General features: G+C 37.9%; 1 protein-coding gene across 3 annotated transcripts in view; it reads right to left on the reverse strand.

Annotated features, from left to right (window-relative positions):
* CKAP5 (cytoskeleton associated protein 5) overlaps nt 1-24,697 on the reverse strand; it is a 43,931-nt gene that overhangs the window by 15,463 nt on the left and 3,771 nt on the right. For all 3 annotated transcript variants that reach the window (XM_049825690.1, XM_049825689.1, XM_049825688.1), the window contains exons 4-29: nt 23,624-23,795; nt 22,472-22,604; nt 22,074-22,177; nt 21,587-21,700; nt 21,222-21,326; nt 18,487-18,576; nt 18,215-18,379; nt 17,194-17,322; nt 16,140-16,322; nt 15,086-15,199; nt 13,752-13,862; nt 11,857-11,949; nt 11,035-11,220; nt 10,489-10,583; nt 9,032-9,089; nt 8,824-8,949; nt 8,351-8,487; nt 8,014-8,188; nt 7,358-7,471; nt 5,652-5,780; nt 4,817-5,011; nt 4,033-4,168; nt 3,147-3,235; nt 1,805-1,930; nt 942-1,091; nt 352-555 (exon numbers count right to left, since the gene is read on the reverse strand). In XM_049825690.1, the coding sequence (XP_049681647.1) occupies nt 352-555; nt 942-1,091; nt 1,805-1,930; nt 3,147-3,235; nt 4,033-4,168; nt 4,817-5,011; nt 5,652-5,780; nt 7,358-7,471; nt 8,014-8,188; nt 8,351-8,487; nt 8,824-8,949; nt 9,032-9,089; nt 10,489-10,583; nt 11,035-11,220; nt 11,857-11,949; nt 13,752-13,862; nt 15,086-15,199; nt 16,140-16,322; nt 17,194-17,322; nt 18,215-18,379; nt 18,487-18,576; nt 21,222-21,326; nt 21,587-21,700; nt 22,074-22,177; nt 22,472-22,604; nt 23,624-23,795 (3,433 nt within the window). The remainder of the gene's footprint in view (nt 1-351; nt 556-941; nt 1,092-1,804; nt 1,931-3,146; nt 3,236-4,032; nt 4,169-4,816; nt 5,012-5,651; nt 5,781-7,357; nt 7,472-8,013; nt 8,189-8,350; nt 8,488-8,823; nt 8,950-9,031; nt 9,090-10,488; nt 10,584-11,034; nt 11,221-11,856; nt 11,950-13,751; nt 13,863-15,085; nt 15,200-16,139; nt 16,323-17,193; nt 17,323-18,214; nt 18,380-18,486; nt 18,577-21,221; nt 21,327-21,586; nt 21,701-22,073; nt 22,178-22,471; nt 22,605-23,623; nt 23,796-24,697) is intronic.

Raw genomic sequence — 24,697 nt, forward strand, 5'->3', positions numbered from 1 at the left:
GACCTGGCACTTGGCCTTGTTGAACCTCATACAACTGGCCTCGGCCCGTTGATCCAGCCTGTCCAGAACCCTCTGTAGAGCCTTCCTACCCTCAAGCAGATCAACACTCCTGCCCAGCTTGGTGTTGTCTGCAGACTTGCTGAGGGTGCACTCGTTCTCCTCATCCAGATGATTGATAAAGATATTAAACAGAAGCGGCCCCAATACTGAGCCTTGGGGAACACCACTTGTGACTGGCCGCCAACTCAATTTAACACTAGTCACAATATGTTTGGAATGAACATATTACAGTATTTGATGGTATCCTGCCATATTCCTAATGAAAAATAAAGGTTAGTTTCTGAACTGTACCTTTAGGATAAGATATGGGATGAAAGAGGATGCTTCATTTTCAGTAAGGTGATACTCTTCTTGACTCAGCAAACTGAAAAGCAATTTAAGGTATTCAAGTGCTTTCATCAAAACACTTGTGTTGGTATCAAAGAACCGCAGGGTAAGCCATTTTAAGATCAGATCCAGGCAGCTGATGACTCCATCTTTTTCACTTTCCAAGTGCTTGAAGGAGAGAAAAAAAAGTTGTGCAAAATGAAACACTCTGTTCAAGAAAAGAACAGAGAATAAGGAAAAGATATGCCTGATAAGACGGTCTACATTTATTGGTCGATTCCTAGTATCATAAGTACTCACTTTTAACTTACACAGCTTTCTGGAATTCTAAGACAAGTCTCCAGTGAGGAAATTTTCCCTTCTCCCAAGAAACAATATTAATACCAACTTCATTATTCCTCTGAAAATTATTTTTATGTATGTTAAGGTTTCAGCTTCACAGAACAATGGCCCCTGGCTCCTCAGAGAATTCCAATTTGATGTTAATTCAAGCAGACTCTTTCATAGCAGAGAATAATTCTACACAACATCTACTACCACAGATGCAAACTCACCTCAATCATAACAGCCAGTGCTTTGTTGTGGTGCTGAAAGTCTGCATGAAACATCTCATCCTGTAGCCATTTGGCCACACAACTGGACATCTGAGTTTTTAGCTGCTCAATATACTCATCACGGGGAGTAGTGAAATTCCACTTTAACACCTGTAAAAGGCAGCATTTGCAACTCAAAGCAAGCAATACCTTTTCTTCCTGAAAGAATCTGCAAATTGCATTCCTTTTAATTCTGCTTTAGAATCTGTTTTTAAAGTCTTCTCATTATCAACCAAAAAAAAAAATTAAAAGAAAAAAAAAAAAATCAGTGGTGTTTGCTCACCTTGGCTTCCATGAAAAATTTTCTCTATGTGGAGTGGTTATCTTTAGGCCATTACCTTAATTATTATAATTTAAAGTGGTTGTTTTTAAGCTATAGATAGGCCTATTTACTAGCAAGTTACAAATAACATGCATGTTTTAGATAACAGAATTTCCCTACAAAAGACAAGCTTGATAAGTGAGGCTTTTCAAAGTAAGTGTATTAAAGCATATATCCTAGAACTGTGAAATTAGTCAACTGTTTTCAGGTAAAAACTTGATGATACTTCACAACTGAAGACCACCTCTTAGAAGTTATAAAAAGGCCTTTGGCTTTTGTAAGAGCATATAAATGCACAAAATTTCAAATCAGAACAGAAACACCACAATAAACCAGATATTGGCCTGAGAAGGTCAACTGAAGAACTAGATAATCAATTTAAGGGATGGACAGAAACTATCACTTTCATACCACAGCATGTTTAATTCTACATTAAAAACCAAAAGAATGCATTAAAATTATACTCCTTCAACACTTGTGAATACATTCAGATTTTTCTCACCTTCAGCCCTTTCTCATCTTTCATTCTCTGTTCTTTCCCATTTGGGACTATGATAAAAATAGGACCGGATTTATCATCATCTTCTTTCAGATTAGGCTTGCTTAGCACTTTCTTCCCCTGTACACCCTGAAAAAAGCAAGGTATTAACAGGCAACACAAGACCTCCGTATGCCTCAGTCCTATCAATTGCAAGCGTTAGATACCAGCCAACCTCATGCTGCCTATGTGTACAAGAGCCAGAAAGAAGCTAAAAGAATAATGTTGATTAGAATTTTAGAAGTATGTGCTCTGCTGCTGTGGAAGCAATACCCATAACAGTGTGCACAGTAGTACCCTGTGAAATATGACACATCACTCTCAACCAGTGTGCTAGTCACCCACACGCATCCCTAAAACCCAACGGGGTACCTGTTTGATAGATTTGCTCTTTGTCAGACTTGTACTGCCTTTGCTGAGGCTTGTATTAGCTTTGGACGGGCTGGTATTGCCCTTGGACATACTGCTATTAACATCTGACTGCTGTAAATAAGCCACAGAAAAGGCTTTGTTGTTAGACAGCCATTTACTCTCAGAAGTAACCATTCCAAACCTTTTAATGTCTTCACAGCAAAGGCATCAACTCTAGCATCAGAGTTTTGACAGAAGAACACATCGACTTAGGCAAATCTACAACATCCTTCCAGGTTTGTTCCATTCATTCCTGCCATGAATCTGAACCTACATCAAATGTTCTCATCACAACACTACTTTAGACAATGGAGGCAACGGGACTGTAAAACAATTTGGCTTTTTTTTAGTTATACACACACAGGACAAACTTTAAAGTTAATAGCAAAAAAAATTACTTTAACACAAAAAACCAGAAAAGCCTAGCCACAAATTCAAATGTAAACAGTTGAGATTATTATGCATTTAAGCATCTTCCTTTCCTTTTTGCACTTGTGACTGAGAACATTTTACCCTTCACATGGTAAAGGAGAGATTAATTTCTTTTGATACATGGGTTCAAAATTACTGTTTGAAGTATAACATTGGAACTGCAATGGTAAAAACGAATTCTCAACAGCACAAAATTAAGAAGGTCAAGCAGATTTAGAACATAGACCATGCTGCTCACAAGACTGCATTTTTGATAACACAAACTTTAAGAACTAAATAAGACAGAAGTAGTGATTAAGTAAGCGATATGGGAAAACCTGCCATTTCAGAACTCATACAAGCATAAAGATTCCCAGTAAAAGCAGGCCCTAGCAAGGGCTATAGTCTTCTACCTATAATACATTAACAAACTACAGCTATTAACTTTATAGAACTGATTTTATACGTAATGAAATCAACATACCTTAGCTTTAGAGGAGGTTCCTCCTGCTTTGGCTTTTTTTGGATCAGGCTTGGATTCCATGGTATTGGACCCTGAATCTTCAGCAAGTGCTGGAGAAACAATAGACCATTTCAAAATACCAACAAGCCCATTTTAGGTCAGCACAGTTTTCCATTCTTAGGACAGAAGAAAAACTGTTCATGGATAAAATACGCTTATCACGCAGAGGTCTGAGGATTTTAGACCCATAAAATAAGTTCCTTAAATTCCATGTTAACATACAAAGTTTTCATAATTAAGATGATAATATGTTAGCAAATTTGTCATTATCAAAACAATTAAAAATGCACACACACATATACTGTGCAGGCTAATGTGTAGAGCTGTAGTTGCACCCAGTTTGAGCAGGCAAGCTAGCCCCAGCAGAGAGATAAGGCAGGGCTGCTTCTTCAAATCACTTGTCCCCTGATCCTGTTACCCTGTCTTACGCATCAGCACAAGCATTCTGGTAGCACCACAGTGAACTATACAGAAGAAATACTCCAGATAAAAATTAATGCAAAAAACATTTTAAAAAAATGTTATGTTAATATCAGCTTAGTATTACAAAAAAACCCCAACAACCAATCCTCTAGTCCATGGGGTTTAGCTTGAATACCAAGCAGGTATTTTCAAAGAGCAGTTGACAGATGGTTGTGTGGAAAGGAAAAAACCCTCCTACATTGGAAGCTGACTCAACTGCAAGACCAGAACTGCAGACAGAACTCAGTAGACCACGCAGCTATTTGTGACCCTAACTATGCTGAATTCCTCTCCTCCTGCTAAGTATGTTTCTTCCTCTGGCACGTCAAAAGGCTTCCAAACCCACCCTTTCCTCAGTCATTTCCTAGAACATAAGAGAAGTTACCTGATGCAGGTTGGAATTTGGCTGGAGCAGCTCCCCCTACCACCCTGGAAGATGCTTTAGCAGGAGGAGCTGGTTTGGCTGGCATGTTGGCTTTGGCTTTCTCAAGCATGGCCAATACCTGGTCTTTGGAAGTTGGCTAGAGAACAGAAGCGGGGGAGAAAAAGTGATAAATTCAGAAAGATTAGTGATGCTGATTACTAATACGTGCCACAGACAAGGAAAATGACAGTAGTTTGAAACAAGCTGTTCTGTTTAGCATCTTCCAGGATGCTTATCTTAAAACATCAGTGTTTTCAGGTATTTCTGTTATGAGATAAAACACCTTTCCATTAAGTTTCTTCTGCAAGACCTGTTGGAAACATGAACCAGCAATCTCTTCTAGGTGAGCAGTCCTATGACATTAATGGAGTGCCCTAACAGTGATTAAGCTACTCAAGAGTCCGTAAGACACACCAAATTGCTAGAAGCCATCTTAAAGCATGTGTTCAAAGGCATACAATTGGACAGTAACTGGTATGGAAGCTATCTGCAGGTAGATTTTTTCAGAAGGAAAGCAGAATGAATAAATGTCAAGCTCCTGAAGTTATGAACCTATGGTAGCAGTAGACTCTGAGGCAGAGAAAGCTCTAACTCAGTCTCCTGATACTATTTTCAGCCTCCCCTGAAAATATTCAATGCAGACAAGCTTACATGATGCAAAACAGCATGCCATGAGACTGTAAATGTGACTTGTTAATATCCACTCATTCAAGGTCACATTATCTAATCTCAGTGAGAGAAATACCTTCAGCTTGCTGGTGGCTTTTGCCATCTTCTCAAACCCAAGATGCATCATAAAGAATGGCAGGGCATCCTGCGCCTTTTTACGCACATCCCCATTTCGATCTTCAAGGCAGGAGTACAGGTGAGGCACACACAAGAGTAGGTCAGAAGGAACAGAACGGAGGGTAGGCAACTTCTCAGCCAACCAACCAAGAAGCTGAAAGAAAGTTTTATTTTAAAAGTTTTTGAATAAGTGCTCACAGCACTCTGTCAGGCCACAAGAGCCTGAATAGTAGCCCTTCGCATATCTCTATGTAAACAGGAAAAACACCCCACCCCACCATTTGTTCAGAGAAATATTCTTAACCAACATCAATTTTCATGTCAGCAATTAAAAAAAATTTTAAAATTAAGTGTAGTATGTTAATACCCAGCTGTCTTAAAACTTGGGAGACTGGTCTCTTAAGACTGCATGGGCTGTTTCTTCCTTTTGAAAGTAACATCAGAATTTCAGCTACACTTTATCAGTCTCAAATATATTAAATGACTCGGCTTCAGTTCTGGTCTTCATTACCATGTGGTTAATTTGAGGGAAAACACACTATCTCTTAAAATGCTGATCAAAATCAACAAAAATGTCATTTTGGAGGCACTGAAATCTGAATGACAGCTATCATCAGGAAGAAAGGTCATTATTAGCCTTTTGAGGTTTAACAATTCTATGTCAGTATGAAGACACAGCTACTTGTTTACTCATGTTATGGTAGCATTGTGTCATTCAGTCTGCATAGATAAACACAGTCCATAGGCAAGTAAGGTTATTTTGATTAGACAGAGTTTAATCCATAGAAGCCTACCTCTTGTCTTAGGAAAGGATTTTCTTTTTTGAGTTCCTCAGCCAGGTCTTCCCCTTCCAACCACTCTTTCATGCCAGTTTGTTCAGCCCAGGCATTCACAGTTGCTAGTGCAGCAGCACGAACATTATTCTGTAGCAAGAACAAGATTTAAAAATAATACTCCTAAAGAGAGGTCAGAAGATTACAATAGAAAAGGCAATAGATTTATCCTTCCCATGAAAGCAAAAAGCTTCTACATCACAGGCTTTGAGATCTGTTTTTCTTCATGGCTTGAAAAGTCTAAGATTCAGAAGATTTTAGTTTTAGTGATGGTATCAGCTGCAGAAATCACCAAATCAGACACTATACTTACCTACCATCATTTTTAATACATAAGCTTAATAAAGACTTAGCACATTCATAAATCAAGGCAAGTGGGTTATGGAGCCTGTTATTAAGGCACTCTCATATAGGACACACATGAGCAAAAGTCAAGTCAGGAACAGGGAAGTCTTCTAACTCCTACCAGTTTCCATTTTTAGTGGTTTGTTTCCAAACAAAATTTAGAACAGCACCTTTTTTTGAAGCAGCTATGTGAAGTCAGGAGAAGTCAGATGGAATACTTAACAACCATGGTTCTTCAAAATGTTATCAGTATAGACACGATTCCATACATATGACTCTCTCCTGTAGACTGAATTTCTGAAGCAAGCTGATAATGTAACGGACTCCTTCAGCTTTAGTATGACTCAATTTTAAATGCAAAGGTAACATCCAGGCATGTGTCTAAACAATAAGTAAGCATCCTTGCAAATAACTTTTCCTCAATGAGATTAAAGATGGGACAAGAAACAAATCTTGTGCTGCACATAAATAGATACTCATCAGCCTCTCCAACAAGGCCTTGGTTCCCATCGCTCAAACTTAATTTGTCTTCACTCATGCTACAAGCTGTTGTTTTTCCTCAACTATTCAGTGGGTCCACTATCAACATTTCAAAGTAGGGCCCAAAAAGGATCCTCCTCATCGTCAAAAACTCTAGCAATTGGATAATTGCTTGGGACAGGTAGATCCAGTTTCTGCTCTTTTTCCTACTCACATTCAGAGTAGAGACATCTGAAGTATGCCACCACTTCTGGCATAAGACACTGGCATCTTCCCAAGCCTCCTTCCCCCATTGCTTCAAATAGCTCTTTCATATGGTCCTAGCTTTGATTTTGACATAGCACCTTGACAAGCTCAACACTGACATTATACAAGCTTCAGTGTCAGTTGCGAGTGCCCTGTTTCTACCTACAGTTCAAAGGTCTCCTACACAGTGACACAAAGACAATAATGTACATTGGAATCCACACTGATACACTAAAAATAACAGAAGTTCTTTACCAAGCAAACTTGATTGGAGTCTACCATAGTGTATTTTCAGCATTGCAAGTATCATAGGAGTCACCACGTTTCATTTAAAAGCTGAATTATGACACTGACTGGGTTTATTTACAAGCAGAGGAATACACCTCAGGCAGAACATATATTCAGGCACACATTCATATTTGGATAGTAAGTTTTCATTTAGGCAAGAACCTTTCAAAAAAAAATTCATAAACTTCCAAAGAAGTTTTAACTACCATCCACCATCTCAAAAACAAGTCCAAACAGCAATAGTTATTCTCAGGCATGGCTCAGATAGTGAGCAGCAAAAAGGAAAGAGAACTTGACGAGTGTCCTACCTTACTGTCTCCTAGGACTGTAATGACAGGAATGCCCAAATTTTTCACATGCTGTTTGATATTGGGACCCATTGCCGTTGCTAGCTGCTGAAGGATGCTCAGTGTTTGTTGCACCTGCACATAAACAAAAAGGCTTTGAATAAAATATTGCTTGCTACAACCACATACACAAAACTCCAAGTCACATGGGGAAAAGTAACACTGCTGTACATCTAGGCTTTTACTTTAGAATGCCTGCTCAATGATATCTATTCCAGACTTCAAATTAATCACACAGATAAATATTATTTCTATATTCCAAGTAAACTGAAGTTCAACTAAAAATATTTTCAAAGAAGGGACACCTCACTTTTGTCCCAAGTGGAGCGGTTATCCAAACATTTTTGTGGTTGGTTGGTTTTTTTCAATTTGCTTGCATTACATTCAGAGTAGGGTAGATTTTCCCTTTTTTTGAAGGCCTTCATTTTTTAATACAAAGACAAATACTTATAAAAATAAGCAAATATACAATCTGGAAATACACAGTTCACTGTTTTCCAGCTATTGATTTCATGACATTGTAACAAACTGAGTAATAGGCAAGGTTGAGAAATCACAAATAGTTTGTTTTAAGTTCTAAGCTGGGAACAGCTGAAACAGGATTTTGAATAACATACCAAGATTTTATTAGAGTCATTGAGACGACTCTTCAAAGCAGCTGGAAGTTCTCCTATGTTTGGCTGTATGAACTTAGCATCATTTATTATGCTTGTCACTTCATCTAGACCTTCCTTTCTGATCTTCCAGTTTTTGTCCCCAATCTTAGACACTAGTTCAGCTGTGATCTTATCACTGCAAGAGAAAAAAGAAGGTAAACAGCCCATTTTCTTAGTTATGTGTCTTTTAGTATATAAGTGCTTTAACACCACAGATTTCTGCTTAGAAAGTGTTTATAAACACAAAGTTTTGAATTGCAGTGGAAGTATGTCTTCAGGTTGTAGAATTGAAACCTACCCAATATCTGTTCTTGGCAAGAGATCCACAACATCATTCCCCACATCCTCCTGTTCCTCTTCCTCACCGTCATCCCCACCTCCCCCACTGTGCCTGGAAATGCCACGAGTTGGTGTTGGTGCCGTCTGCCCTTGCATCTGCAAGCAATGCAAAAATCAGAAACACCTATTTCAGTTTTTCATTTGACATTAAGAATAAAAACACTTGCATGATATGAACGCGCTGTCTCGGGATGATAGACATTATGCTATTCAAACCAATCCAGAAACTTTTTAAGTTAGCAATGAAAAACAAAGTAACTATTGACATAGCTAGACATAACAAGTTTGCAGCTTCTTTGGTGAGCTGGCTTAAAAAAATCTGGTTCACTTACAAAAACACAGGTTAGACCACAATATTACTACAGATTCCAGCTACCAAAGTTTCCAAGTAGTTTTAATGATACTTGGTAGTAAGAGAGCTACACTTCATACCTTTTCAAATTCTGCATCTATCTGGGAGAGAAGGGCTGGCTTCTCATCCTCAAAAAACATTCGCAAAGGAGGTCCCATATAAAGATACATGACTCCCAGCAAGGTAATGGCAGAAGTCCTTACAGCCTGCCAGAAAGAGGATAAAAGCACTCAGTCTTCAAATTAAGGATTGATAATAATTCAGGATTCAAATTCTAAATTTACTCACTGGGTTAGTTGCAGCAAGAGCTGTCTTCACATTACTGATGAAAGCTTTGACATTCAGTCTGTGGGAAAAAGACAACCCCCATAAGTAAAACGCAACACAGGAAGTACCAACAAGAAAAAAAAATCATCACAATATGCTAAAGAAAAAAAAGTGTGCTGAGAACAGGTTCATATAACTAACTTGCAAGCAGAAGGTATTTCCACTTATAAAAAAATATCACGGGCGCAGTTCTGATGGTAACTATTTAAATAGCTACCAAAAGAGATCACTTTGGGGAATAGCCTACTATGAAAATCAATACAGTAAACGTAAGATAAGTGATACCAAAGATTGCTATTATTACAGCTGGAAAGTTTCTTAAACTACCTCACCCATATGATTGCTAGGACTGAAATCCTGAGGGATGAGCCTAGAATCATTTTAAGCACGTGAAACATGGCTACATAATAAAGGTATGGGGGGGGGGGGGGGGGGGGGGGGGTTTGTTAGTCTGTCTCTGGATCTTCCAGAAAGACACAAATTTCAAAGATAAATTTACAAGAGAAAGAAGAGAAGGTTTAGATGACTGCATCTTCTATTCAATAGAAGAGAAAACAGGCATTCATGGAAGCTTCATCTGTGCAGCCTCAAACACTGCTGTTCCAGTATTATATCTACACATAGATTGCTCTGCTGGAAGTACATACTTTTCGGGGAATTTACTGAAGAAGAGAGTTTATTTTCCAGACTTAATCAATGTTACTATCCATTTAATAGCTACAAAACAGCTTGGACAGGCATAGTAACTGCCCAAGTAGTCAAATTAGTATTTGAAGTCTTCACTGCTTAGAAACTATGTTCTCTGGAGTAAACTGTATTACATATGCTTGACCACATTCAGTTAAGAGACTGATGATTAAAAAATTAAGGAATGCTATCCCTGGTTCTGATGGAGAATCCATTTCTTAACCTCACAGGACCAGATACAATAATGGCTATCTTGTTGGCTAAAGCTTCATCCTGTTAGCAGCCTCAAAATCTCTCCCAAGGAGAGTAACAAGCATGCTGATATGTACTCTTCTATAGGCTGTCTGGATTAGGTTTTTTAAACTATAGAATAGTGATCCACCTGGGTGCAGGTGTATCCAAGTAGAACAGGAACAACAATGCAATACCACAGCTCCTTGCCCAGCCTGCTCCTATAGTATATAAAGTTTAAGAAAAATACTCTTCAGAGAAGGCCGAGTGATGAATAAAGTAGATGAATTAGTAGTGTAATAGTATCCTATTAGTAATGTCAGGTACTTTCATTTACACATTTAGAGCTAGAAGAGCACCTGACAAAGTTTAAGGAACAAGAGTTCAGACACACTTGCAGCCACCCTCTTCAGACCAATTTGACAAAGAACAGATTCTTTGTCCTAGATTAGAAACATTTTCATTCAAGTTTCTCTTAGCAATTTACTTAAAAGACGTACCCAGAAAAACCAAACTCTTTAATTGCATTTGAAAGCCAGTTCAAAGTTTCTGACTGGTTTTTAGGATTCTTTTGAGAGAAAGCCATAGCCACAACCTGGAACAGAAGAGAGTTAAGTGTAAATTTTCACTGACAAACTAGGTGACAAAGCACTGTAATAAAGGAGTGAAGACACCTGCAAAAAACCACAGGGCATTGCAAGTAAACAGAAACAGCTGGGGTAACATAGGTGGAAAAATCTGTTGTGTCACTGTAGCAGAATATCATTGCAACTGAAGTGAACCAGAAGTTCCTGAAGTACTTAAAGGCAGCCAGAGATACTTTATTACGGATGTGTACCTGCTTTGGCAATATTTTGGCAAAATACTGATTTACTACTCATTATTTCCTTCTTTGAAGGAACTTGGTTTTAACTTCTGCCTTAGCAGGTATCTTAAGAGCAAACAAATCACTTTCAGGCAACAGAGAAAAATCAAAGATTTAGGATTTACTCCTCAGACTGAACGAAGTTTTATTTACTGGAAGAATACCTTCACTGCTCACTCACCTGCTCAGCAGTCCATGGCAACTGACACGCCTCAGCTATTGCTGTCATAGCTTCTTTTGCATTACTCCCACATTTCACGTCACCAACCTTGTCTACAAGACCATCCAGTACAACCTGTGCTGAAGTTTTGGAGAAGTTTCCTTTCTGTGCAATCAATGCAACTATATGCAATTTCATTTGCATCACCTGGAATGTCCATAACAGCAAAGAAGTTACTCATGTCTTCATGCATTTTAGAGCAAACTTTTTATTCTACGTATTTATAGATATAAAAAAATTATTAAAAGAATACAGGTATTTGTGGGTAAACACAAATGTATACATAAAATATGTATTTGTGTATATATACACACAAAAATGTATACATGCATTTAAATATATAGAAGTGCATTCACACACATTTGTGTACCCAAATACATATTTCATACACACACGCTTGTGTATATATGGTTTTGTGTGATTATACACACAGATCGTGTGTATACACACAAATACATATTTTTCCATCTGTATGTATATATACATACACAATAAATACTTGACAGCCATTATCTACTTTTAGATTTTATATATACACATTCATACACATATCTGCACACATGTATACATCTATATATCTTCGAATGTTGTCTTTAAGTCTCAACAATCAGCAGAAATAAAACCTAATTTCAAAGTTTATATTCTCATTAACTACAGATACAACTGTGGTCATAGTGCTAGGACTGTCAATGACATATATGCACCTACCACCTTTTAGTTGGACACACGCCTTACATTAAGTAACAAAAATGGACTATTAGTTACTGAAGGATAATGTATTACCTGAAAATTTGTTTCCTTCCAACCAGGTTTCTTGGCCAGCATTCTTACTAGAGCTTGGCAAGGCATTTCACTTCTCTCCATAAGCTCAACAGCCTAAAGGATAAATATTAAGTTAGCCAGTGGGTCACAAGTGATATAAAACCTGTAACACAACCAGAAATTACATCAACTGTCCTGTAAATATTTTCTTACTACCAAACTAAGTTGCAGAAATTCTCAGCATAAGAATTTACCTGAAAAGCCTTACTACAAGACCCACTTCTACAAGGAGTCCATTTTACAGGTATGGAGCCAACATTTAAACTACAGCATTCACATTGCTATGCTTTGTATGTTCTTTGACAAGTGTCCTTACAACCACTATTGCCCATTACAGCCCTGGGAATTTAACACTTAACTAAAAAAAAACCCCCAAGCTACCTTTTTCTCTCTCTCTTTTTTATTTTTTTTTAATTTATTTTTAAGATGAAGTATATTGTGCACGTTCGTCCTGATTTCTGCTGAAATAAAGTCAATTTTCTTCCTAATAGCTGGTATCGTGCTGCGTTTTGGACTTAGGATGAGAATAACATTGATAACACACAGATATTTTAACCATTGCTAAGCAGTGTTTATACAAAGTCAAGGACTTTTCAGTTTCTCATACTGCCCTACCAGCAGAGGCTGGGAGTGCACAAGAAGCTGCGAGGGGACACAGCCAGGACAGCTGACCCAAATGAGCCAAAGGGGTATTCCATACCATATTATGTCATGCCCAGTATATAAACTGGGGGGTAGTTGGCCAGGAGGCACCATGGCTCAGGGATTGGCTGGGCATTGGTCAGCAGGTGGTGAGCAATTATGTTGCACATCACTTGTTTTGTATATTCTATTATTATTATTATTTTCCCTTCCTTTTGTCCTATTAAACTGTCTTTATCTCAACACACTAGTTTTACTTCCTCCCCACCAATTCTCTCCCCCATCCCACAGGGGTGAGGATCAAGCAAGCACCTGTGTGGTGCTCAATTGCCAGCTGGGGTTAAACTATGACAACATTTCAAACTGGAACACTGACTACACAGCAGAGATTAACCAAATGTAATTTAAAATACTGTTTTTACTTGTTGTTAGGCTTATCTATTGCACCAACATCTTTACATTTGAGTAAAGCTGGTTTCTGCAGCAGCATTTCAGTGCAGCAGTCACTGTTTCGTAACTTAAGTTAGCCACCTTTTCCACTAAAATATTACAGCTCGGTCACAACTGTAATGGTGTAGCAGTATGAACTATTTGTGCATCTACAGTTGATGTCTTTTTGACTATGAACTCTCGAAGGTCTTACAACTGAAACCATGTGAAGAAAGCCAGGCTTCACATTTGAGTGACACATGATGCTTTTTTTGTTTGTGACTACGTGAAGCACTCACCACCAGCTGTGAAGACTGCTAGTATTGTATAAGGGTTCAAACATCAACTATTTGCCAATTGAAATTTTAGTATTATAATCAAATGCTGCCTAACATTCAATCAGCAGGGACTTGCTTGCAAATGGTTTTGCCCAGTCATTGCAAAACTTTGTTTAAACCTAGTTATCTTTGAAAATAAGCTTTAGAATTACTTAGTGTTTTGAAGAGACCTCTATGCATCCTCAATCCACATACAAATATTTTTGACAAAAGCATAACTATCTGTCTACATTAAACTGAATAACTTACTCCACTACTGTTATGGAATAAGAACTAATTTAAACCATATAAGCTGCTTGTCTTTTGCAAGTATTGTTTAATCCATCTGAAATGCTGACATATCACTACTACTGGTATGTCTTTTAAAAGTTACCAGGCCTAAAAAGCTGAAGAAATTAGTTTTTCTCTTTCCCCGCTTGCCTCTCTTATCAACTGCTACAAACTTACCTTCTGAAACTCCTCCATGCAGGCAAGCCTCTCTTTCCAGTTACCACTGTCCAACTGCTGGATACAAGAAGCTGGAAGGACAGCAGCAGCTTTCTCTTCACACACTTCTATCTGTAGACAGATCAGAACAAGGTTAACACCTCACTATATCCCTTCAAGAGGGGGGCAGCAGCCTTAAGGACAGGTAATATACTGGAATGACCCTTGCACTGTGGTGCATTTAGAAAATATGAGAAGATTTCTGTTGTAAGTTGGAAGATTTTATATGGATTATAGTTTAGGGGCCTTATGAATTAGGAAGCTGCTCAGCTGTACAGCAACAGAAAAGCAATCCCTGCAAAGTATGGTAAATTGTGCAGACAGTCAAAAATAATCCTGAGTAGCCACTATCTACCTACAGAATCAAGCAGAGGTAACCTAAAATTTGCAAGATAATTTTCCTGTGAAGTCTGAATAAACATTCACAGCAATGAATCAGTAGTTGATGAGGGTGGACAGAAGACATATCTTCTGCATCCATTTTAGCAAAAAGAATTAAAATTTTTTAAGTATATGAAAAATGATAAAAGCTTCCCTTGTTTCACTGGTGTCTGTATCACCTTCAGGAAGTGCATACTCATTTTCCACTGTATAACTAGCAATATAAACTGGATACATATCAGAAAGTATTCATTCTAAGCAACACTCTAAAGATACCGGACAGTCCAAAAAAACTTACAGATACATCTAGCAAAACTTTAATAGCTTTTTGTTACTATTTGACCTACAGATTGCTTAGTCTACCCAGTTCCCCACGAAGGAGATAGGTAGATGCTCAATTAACGTGCAGAATTCAATCATAATTTTGAAGTGTAACTTAATATGAACAGCACAGAATAAACTTGCATTAGTTCATTTAATTATTACCGTACTCTACTTCAGATTTCAATGTAAACTCCCAAATACTGTATTCTCAAGGCTTTTAATACCAGACACCTTCAGCAAATCATGCATCCTAAATTACATATAAATTAGTCATATCATTAATTTTTTCATCTGGTCCTAGTTCAGGGATGATGTGATATACCCTGTTACATGAGCATGATTTATTGTTTACTGTCTTATATGGCCTGGTACCAAAAAGAACCTGAAGAACAGGTGTGTTTACCACAATATATCAAACATCCATTTTACTAGTTAGGAATTTCATTTATTTAAACGTATTGCTTCCCCTTGTCCTAACACCCCACCCCACCCCCAATTTCAGTGAAAAATTCTGTAGTAGCTGAAGAACTGATTAACCAAAGCTACTTATACAGAGGACTTCATATTTCAGAGATCAGCAGAATACTCACCGAGAGCTCCGATTCAAATATTTCTTTGGTCTCAGGACCCTTCTTGCCTTTAGCCCCAGCACCTCCCATACCTGCAGCTGCAGCTGGTTTGCCTTTCTTGGGTGGGCCCCCAGACTGGAAAGGAAATGGACAAGTTAGCCAAGATCAAACAGGTCTCTAGTTCATCAGATACCAAAAGAACTGCTGTTTTTCCACACTTCTACATTTTAATGTCAAAAAAGACATACCTTTCTAGTACCATAACAGCTGCAGTCAAAGAAAACCAGAGCTTATTTAATTCATATGTTGCTTTCAGACTATAAGGTTTTATAAAACACGTACAGTAACAGGGACACATAGGACAATGAAAGATGAAAAGGGAAAGAATGTATGTATTTGTGAAGGTTCAGGAAATAATGAATTCCTCTTATGTAGTCTCCTATGGATGCTGATTAGATATTAAACTTGTGACTGGTGTGTCATTTCCAGGCTACCACAGTATCAAGAGATTTTAAAAAATTTGATCCATTCTGCTACTCACTTCCAGGTTTCCTACCTGAAGAAATAAGCAGGGTATTACAATGACCACCTACAGTGCTACTTAGGTCAACTTTTAAAATCCAAATAGTCATTTTAAAGTAATACAGGCTAACGGTTCAAATTATTTATGGTCACAAGCTAAAACCAACAGTGAACAGAATACTCACTTAAGTAGTAACCTTGCTAGTTATAAGAAGAGACATTGACTTCAGCCAAATATTACTACATCAACACAGAGCACATTAACATTACAACTTCTGAGGCTCCTCTGAATGCCTCCAGTGGTCTATCACTATTTCAATATAAAAATCTGGTATTAACATGTAAGTGACAAGACAGTTTGTATTATTAAAAACTGAGACTTCATCAAGTACATTCTTGGAAAGTCCCAGATTCTTTTTGCTGTTGGGCTCACCTACTCCTACAGAAGGACAGCAATTCCTCAGTGGAAGGAGATGTTTAACAGGCCACCTTTGATCTTCAATAACTATTCAATGCAATCACAGACAACTGTGACAGCCAGACAATCTCTTACCTTCACAGCAGGTGCTTTTTTTAGCAGTCCTGGTTTGGTTGCTGCATCTTTTGTTTCTTTATCTCCACCAGCCCCTGAGAGAACAGGGGTCTTTCCAGTAATAGGCTTGCCTTCTTTTTTCTCAGCAGTTCCTCCTGTCTTTTTACCATAAACCAGTTCTACCTTCTCAGCACACTCTTTAATCTGACAAGTTAAATAAAAAAACGAGGACAAAAAACTATGTAGCTACCACAATTAGATATATACTGTCCTTTCAACAGCAGTGGCTCAAACTTGCCTACTCTGGAAAAAACGTTAAGAGTTTAAGATGTTTACTTCACAAAATTTTGTTATTCTGTGTTCCTTATGGTAGTAATGTTAACTAGTCAACACAATCAGTCATCACTATATTACTAGAATAATTTTCCTAGTTCAAAATGAAGTGCATTTATACACATAGAAAGCATTTACACCCCCCCCCCCCGATACTTTTAAGATGCTAAGAATTAGTCTTTAGAGCATCTATATTATAAAATCAGACAAACCTGTCAACTTATGCAAAAGCATAAAACCTTTGTAGCTTGTGAGTTTGGAAGTCTTTGATACCAAATCCTGTCTAGTAATATAGAATTAGACCATGTGGTTGTGACCTAAAACCCTAAACTTTGTTTCAAACAGAGAAAGTGTTCAAAAACAAACAAAACCCCACATACAACCAACAACAAAAAATACCAAACAAAAAACCAAACCAACCCCAAGCCTTACAACCCACCTCATAGATAATACAGCCTCAAAGACAAACAAATACTTTACATAAGAATGACATGGTGCTATGTTAACATACTAATGCATTTTAGGTAGTGGAAGTCAAAGAAAAAACGCTTGATAATCTAAGCAAGAAATGAAGAGATTTTCAGATTCCCTGCAACAAGAGTAACTTTAAAGTAAAAAATAAATTTTCAAAAATCTGTGCGGAAAGTCATTAGCTAAAGCATCCTCTTTAGTCTTCTCTAGCCTAAGATGCATCTTCAATGGATAAATGGAGCATTTTCTACATTTATGATTATAAACTCACCCGATCAAGCTTTAGTTTGTCTACATCTGCTAGAAAAGGATTCACAGCTTTCTCTCCAGCCACTTTCAAGGCAGTGCCTAATGCTTCAAATCCAGCATCTCTTACTTCAGGAGCAGAATCATTGATATGCTGCAAAGAAAGACAACTTGTATCATATGACTTGCAGCTCACATCTAAACAGATTCTTAAATCCATCTTCTGTATAAATCCCCTCTCCTTTTTTAAAAATCTACATCTACTACAGAATAATCCTTAATATTCCACTGCAGAAGGAATAAATCCATCTTCTGTATAAATCCCCTCTCCTTTTTTAAAAATCTACATCTACTACAGAATAATCCTTAATATTCCACTGCACTTCTGTTTTCCTATGTACTGATCAAGCCTACTGTTTCTCAGATATAGCCAGTTTCCCATCTTTGGCTCTTTCACACAAGAAGGTGGTGGTAAACATTCATGATTTAATAGATATTGCAACACCATGAAAGTTCACAAGGAGTCTGAAGTTCTGCAACCCTGTTCAAATCTCCATTTTTGAAGCCAGGGATATTTCCCAAAACAAGGAAAGGGCTATTTTGCAATGAGAAAAAAAAGTATACATTGTTATTGTTGACACTGATAAATGCTCTAATGTAATTGCAGTGTATGAATCAATGATGGTTCTTTTATTCATGGTAAATGATATGTAACATTCCAACAGAAGCTTGCTAGAGATGTCTGCAAGAAGCAAGTGGCACAGTGCCCAGAAATTTAAGTTGTAAATCACTGTCTTAGTCTATTATAAACTTGGTGAGTCTTCAAGTTTCAGAGAAGCTAAGAAAAAGACGACTAAACTGTTCCCATGACTGACAGTAATCTTCAAGTTTGGTATCAGTCAAAACAGACTCTGATAGCTACATAGCACACAAGAACTCTTTAGTTCTTACACTACCAGAAGGGTCTTTCTCCCAAAACCATTCAACACTTCACAACAACAGTGCTTAAGTCAACACCAGAGAAGTACCAACTCCTCCTGCTTTACCTTGAGAAGTGCAGCACAGAAAGGTTTTAACAGGCTTTTTGGCAGAGTAGAAGGTGTGCAGTGACGGAAGCTTCTTGCAATAAAAAGGGATGTTTGTTGCTTAATTGTTGGGTTTTTGTTGTCCATCACTGCCAATACATCTTCACTTATGTTCTGCAATGTGGTCTACAGTGTTGGATAAAGAAGTCATTAGTTTCACTAAAGTAAGAGAAAAGCAAATCAACACCAGAGACCAATTCTCAGACAATTGGAAAACTGTCATTCTTACTTACTGTTAGAAAGATTGCATCAATGGCCTCCTGCAGTGCCTGCACTACCTGAGGCTTCTTCTCTTTAAATTTCTCCAGGATTGTTGGAACAACCTATGAAAAAGGGAAAAAAAACCCCAAAAAGTCAATCCACTCTTCATTACTACAACTGGAAAGCCTGATAGTCTGCTCCCTGGTATTTTGCAGAGAAGCAAATAAGGCAAACATCACTGCTGCCCCCTCCAGGGGTACACAACAGCTGTATGAGCTAGTTTATTCTAGCTGATGTCCAATATTAAATTCATTCCAGTCAATCTATCACATATAGATTTTTGAGCAATTCCATAACAATGCTAAACAATAGGCAGATATACAAGTTCACATAATTGCAGATGAATACTCTGGCTCTACTGGTCTGGAACACAAAGCAGTAGAACGGAAATTATAAAATTTCACAGCACAGAGTGCTATGAAATTGTACTATAAGAACCAAGAAGGTATATAACCTGTCCATTCTTTCCGAGCTTCCTGACAGCACTCAGCACGGCTCATTAAGAAGCCTTCATTTAACTCACAGCTGACAAGACCATGGTTCTAAAGCAACCCAAGTCCTTCCTGGAACAATATTTTTCAGATCTATCACCTTGAACAAAGCACACCTGACATTAAACTATGCCATACTGGAATTTCACAGCAATTTGTACCCAATCTAGCTGCTTGGTCAGTCACTGCTGAAAAATAAAATACATAAATAGAGGGGGTGGGGAACAACCCCTCAACCAATCAGCAGACACTGACATACCAGTAATACTAGCAGCTCCATTTAGGTATGGCCTCTGTAACAGTAAGAATTTTTGTCAGTAAGCCAGAAACATGAAAAGGTTTTAACTGTGGAAAGCAGACTATTTCAATATTTTCATAAACATAATGCAGTTCATAGTTTGGAAGCGGTCTGATGCCTTACAGAAGTTATAAGCTCTTGCATAATACAAAGTAGATTTTCCACAGATAATGTTTTCTATTCAGAAGCTGCAAAACATCAACCACTTGTGACACACAGTGACCTAGGCTCAGGTGTATCCTTTTCTGGGCTGCAACTTATAAATTCCCTGCTCACAAAGACTTTAGCACTAAAAAAACCCAAAACACCCCAACCTTCAATTAATACAGAATAGCACCATAAAGACCCTCATACATGCTACTGCAGGAGCTAGATTTCCCTAAACCCTACAGAGAAAAAAGTCATAGGAAGGAGATATTCAAAATCATTAAGTCTCTGTTTTAGAAAACACTTACAGCTAGAATTAATATTTTTTTAACATGGAAGTTAGAAGCTGTATCTATGTGAGAGTGGGAGGGAAGGAAAAGTCACTCCAAGGCTCCAAAGACAGCCAACAGAAGTGAAGTTGGGCCACATGCACTCAATTACAGCGAGTAGTATGGTTCCATGCTTGATTTCATCACTCAACACAGACTGCCAAATTACAGTCCTACATTTAACTAATATAGTTTATCGTAATCCCACAATTCTAGCAACAGTTCTGTGTTATAACACTTCAAATGCTCGCTCACAGGAGAAGTCTACATCTTCCTCACTAGTAAATAAGTCCAGCAAACAAATCACGTGAACTGGTAAGATGAGTGCTGAAATTATGCAATTCATAGCTCCCATTACAGTGCTGAAAAAGTCATCTTCTCAACGCCATTTGCTTAGCAGCCATGGAGCTATACCCTTATTTCAGAAGCTTAGCTTTTTCAATACTAACTCTATAGCTATGGGGGTTAACCTTTAAAAACATAAATCAAGTGTAAACAGATGCAAGAATACTTCTTACAACTACAAACAGCTTTCAGAATGAAAGAGACTTTGTCCAAACTGCTGTTCAGAATTCAGGAGACTTGAATGTTTCTGAAGCAGTGAGATTCGGTAACTTTCCAATGCATCCCAAAATATAACACCACCAGCAGCCAGACACATCAGTTCTTTCTATGTCTAAGCTCTAGCCCCACCACTCTTACTTATCACAAGAAAAATCTGCCTGAGCAGCTTAAAGAACACAGCAACAGAGGCCTGAGAAACACGTGAGATAACTACAACTAATTAAAAGCTCCCTTTTCTTTCCAGAGACTGGTTAAGCTTCCCTGCATTCCCTGATATTAGCTGTTGGCAAGAGTAGCAAAGGAGAATAGAGAGGCACATTAAACTAGATCACCAGAACATTTTGATACCAAGTATCTCAGTAATTTGGCTATTTAAAGCTGACAAAAACCCTACAAAACCCAGACAACAAACAAAAAACCCACCACCAATCCTGCCCCAAAATTCAAAAACACCCAACCAACCTAAAACATACATCATGGAGCTGCTAAGTAGAATTCAGGTTCAGGAGCTTTTGTTTTCCTCACTGTGGCCTACAAATGCATTTCTGTGGGTATATCTCCAGGATAAGGTTACGTAAATAAAGTTCATTTCATGGCACAGTAACTCAGAGTTGTCTTAGTACAGAAGATTTATTGCAATAGTAAGCTTCGTGTTGCTGAATTTGAATAAACAAGGGCCGTTTAACCTTAAACTGCAAGAGATCTTGGCAGATAATTCACTGCTTGCTCCATTAAGGGGTAGGTAAGCATTCATAATGGTAGAAAGAATACCTTTGATAAATACCAAGGTTTGACAGGGGAAGGGGGGAGGGGGGGGGAGGGGGAAAGAGGTGTCCAGCATCAATAAATACAGAAAAAAAGTACATACTCTTACTTACATGCCCTGCATACTGTCCAAATTTCTTTCGGAGGCCAGTAGCTAGTCCAGCAAGGCATTTGGCAGCCAAAGCAACTAACATAACATTTGTATCCTTTCCAACAACCTGAAGAGGAAAAAAAACAAACAAACAACCCCCCCCCCCCAAAACCCCAATGTTAAAGACTGAAAATCCAAGCTTCAGAGACTTGGAAGAATTTCTTACAACAGTCAGTGGGACACAGATTGGGTTATTTCCACCACTGCTCCAGCTAATGATTTTCTACTCCTGAGTAGTATTATCTCAACTGTAACTTTTAAAGTATAATACAAATAAATTACAATAAGATATTAAACCATATGTGCACTCTGGGTTTTATTTATTACCTTTTTGAGAACTTTCACCAAGTCTGCATAGTCTCCTGATTCTAATTTGGGATTTTTCACCAGCAGTTCAACAGCTTCTAGAGCTTCTTTCCTTTCTTGCCACTTTTTTGCTTCCTGCAGAGCAAATAATTTATATTCATTTATAAATGTAAACAGTTCTAGAGAAGCATGCTTGCCACAAGTCATCCATTTTAAAACTTAATCCTATCTTAAGAAAGCCAAAGTCTCCCCACAGTTCAACATCAATAATTGCAATGAAATATGAAATGCAGTCCTTTCCCAGGATATATCTCAGCTTCTTAAAATTACAGCTTTCTTGTTGGTACATCAAATATGAGAGTTCTTTACCATAGTCTACATTTTACTTACACTAGTCTGTTATTAACCATGTAGCAGTAAAGCATACATTGCAGAATGCCAGTAAGTCTGAAGACTGATTAGCTCCACATGTCATTGAATTAACTAGTGTATTTAAGTTTATACTTACTATTTTCTCATAGAAGTCTTTGGGAAGCTTGGAAAGAATTTCTACAGCTTCAAGCAACTCATATGCATCTACTTGTGGTACCGCCTCTTCCTCATCATCTCCTCCTGCAACCAGAAAGAGAAAAATATAAGCAGAGTGACAGATGAAGTTTTGACTGCAGCACAACCTAAGGCTCTTTTTTAAAAAAGTACTATCACCAGTTGTGATTTCGCTAGTCCAAAGGACAGATACTCTCTCATATAACGTTTTTGCCCCAGCTGTGTTTTCTTGTTGTATACTGCACCCCACATGTTTTGCACCAGTTCAAGTAAAAGCACCTTTACAATTTAATGCAGTCATTCACAAATAACATACCAGTGATATACTTTCCAATGGAGTTCAGAGATTAAATAGTTTACCTCCATCTGCATCTCCCCCAACTGCCTGCTGCTGCTCAAATTTTGCTTTCAGCTCCTGTTGGGAACGCAGGAACCTGGTCTGCTTAGGAGCAACTGATGACACTTTGACCCATTCTTCTTCCAGTTCTTTTAGCTGCCAAAAGAAAAAAAGAATCATCCTATCAGAGACATTTTGCACATACCCCAAGACAAGCAATGCTTCATGGAAAGCCATGGAGTTCTCCCATTTCAAAGCCGATAGCACTACCCTTCAAGTTCTTTTTTCTGCCACCAAAGAAGGGACTTCCCCTTCACATTCACTGTTCAGGAGGTTTTGACCAAGTATATCCTCAACAAAAATATCAATGCAAAGCATTTACATAAGAACAAACTGTATAACAGTCAGAACGGTGTCTCCCCTCTGTAGCAGCTTTAAAACAGAAATAGCTGGGCACGAAGGAAAATCTTTTTGTTACAGCCATGCTATTGTTACACACTAAAACTAAGACAACACAAACATGTTGAGCTATGTTTGATGAGACAGTTTGGGGATTTTTTTTAAACCATGCCTTTTTCTAGCATGTGACTGCTTTCCACCTGAATACAATTAACTCAAGCGAGTAGAAAGGAAGAATGCATAAATAATTTATACAGTTTTAAAATACTGGCATGTTCCATATCCAATAGCATAGTTATCCATCATAATGTAATGTCACTTCCTGAAGAGGAACAGTCACATCCTGAGCACCACCAGAACAAGTCTGAAGGGCTGCGTAGAGGAAAAAACTTCAGGAAAAAAGAAAACGTAGAAGGAAAATGGTAAACTTGAAGACTTTCAGTGCAGAGTTCTTTCATAAGAGTAACCATTTGCCCTTGGGTTAGGACTCCCAAAAAATACCATTCTACTTCTCAAATCCCCTCCTCAGTTTCAATGTGATGCTTCACCCCCCCCAACTTCACATATATTCAGAGCAATAAAACATTGTCACAATTTCTTTACAAATAACAAAGAGGGACTAACATTTTAGGTAAAGTTACAGGAAGCTAAAAAACAACGTTGCTACTGAAAAATTCCAGCTTTGACTTTAAGAATGCCCAACACCACAGGATCAGGGAGGATGAGCACAGAAGTGTTTTCTCAAGTGTTTGGATACAGAACTACTTTCTGCCTACCTGAACAGAATTTATGTTCTGCAATGGAGGTCTCAGAGCATCCCTTATCCAACGGTAGATCTCCACAGCAAGGAGTTTGGCTTCATCTCGAACAGCCTTTTCCCGAGACTCAAAAAGTTTTGGCAATACTTTAATGATTGGCTTCAGTGAGATAATTTTTGAACCAAATTCACTGAAAGTTAAAACATGGAATAGCATCAGTATCCACATAGGAACCAGAGAGTAATCCACAAATACCCGATTTTTTTTTTTTTCCAGTCTATTAAATGCTTCCAGTACACCTTTAGGGATTGTGTCATTTACTCAAATCATTAATACAGCTGTTATTTTCTGAAGCTACTAAGGTACTGTAAGATTTAAAGAATATTTGCCCTATCATAATTACCCTCCACACCCAGCTTAGAATTACAAAATCAGGCCTCTGAAATTACTTCAAAGCACTTAATCCACTCTGCTGCAAATCTGTTCCTTTGCCAGGGGGAGAAAAAAGAAAAAAAGAGAAAAAGAGTGTCCTTAGACCAAAATTTGTATGACCTACTTTTTTTTAAATCAGAATAGAGTGTCCTTTGTCTATCCTTGGAGGCAAACTGCAGTAAAAGCATTAGTCACTTTTCTCCTTGTTGGACCAGATAATTATAGTGAACCTGGGTCATCTTCACAGAAAACACATGTGTTGAAATATGTGCTGCTGAAAGGACACATGAAACAAGTTTCCCCAGCCAGTCACCCTTCCCTGTCAGCAGATTCTACATGTTGTTGAACTTAAAACACTAAACTTCCTTTTCCAATCACTACTTAATGAGAACACAAGAACTTTCTTTTCATATTCATAGTAAAGTTAACTGCTACAGTTCTTAAAGCATCATATCTAAATCACCTCAGAAGCCATGAATTTTTTTTGATTCAGAAGCATTTCTCTTCCTTGAGAATTCTGAATTAACCTTTCCACCAAACACTTTTTCTTCTGTTTCTCTCCAATCAAGTACCACATGAAAAAGCTAGTAAAAATGGGTGCTCAAGAACTAAAACTTACCTGTCTCACTTTCTAAAAATTCTAGTGCAAAACATTTTATT

Source organism: Accipiter gentilis, chromosome 22 (assembly GCF_929443795.1).
Source record: "Accipiter gentilis chromosome 22, bAccGen1.1, whole genome shotgun sequence".
In the NCBI taxonomy this organism is placed as follows: domain Eukaryota; kingdom Metazoa; phylum Chordata; class Aves; order Accipitriformes; family Accipitridae; genus Astur; species Astur gentilis.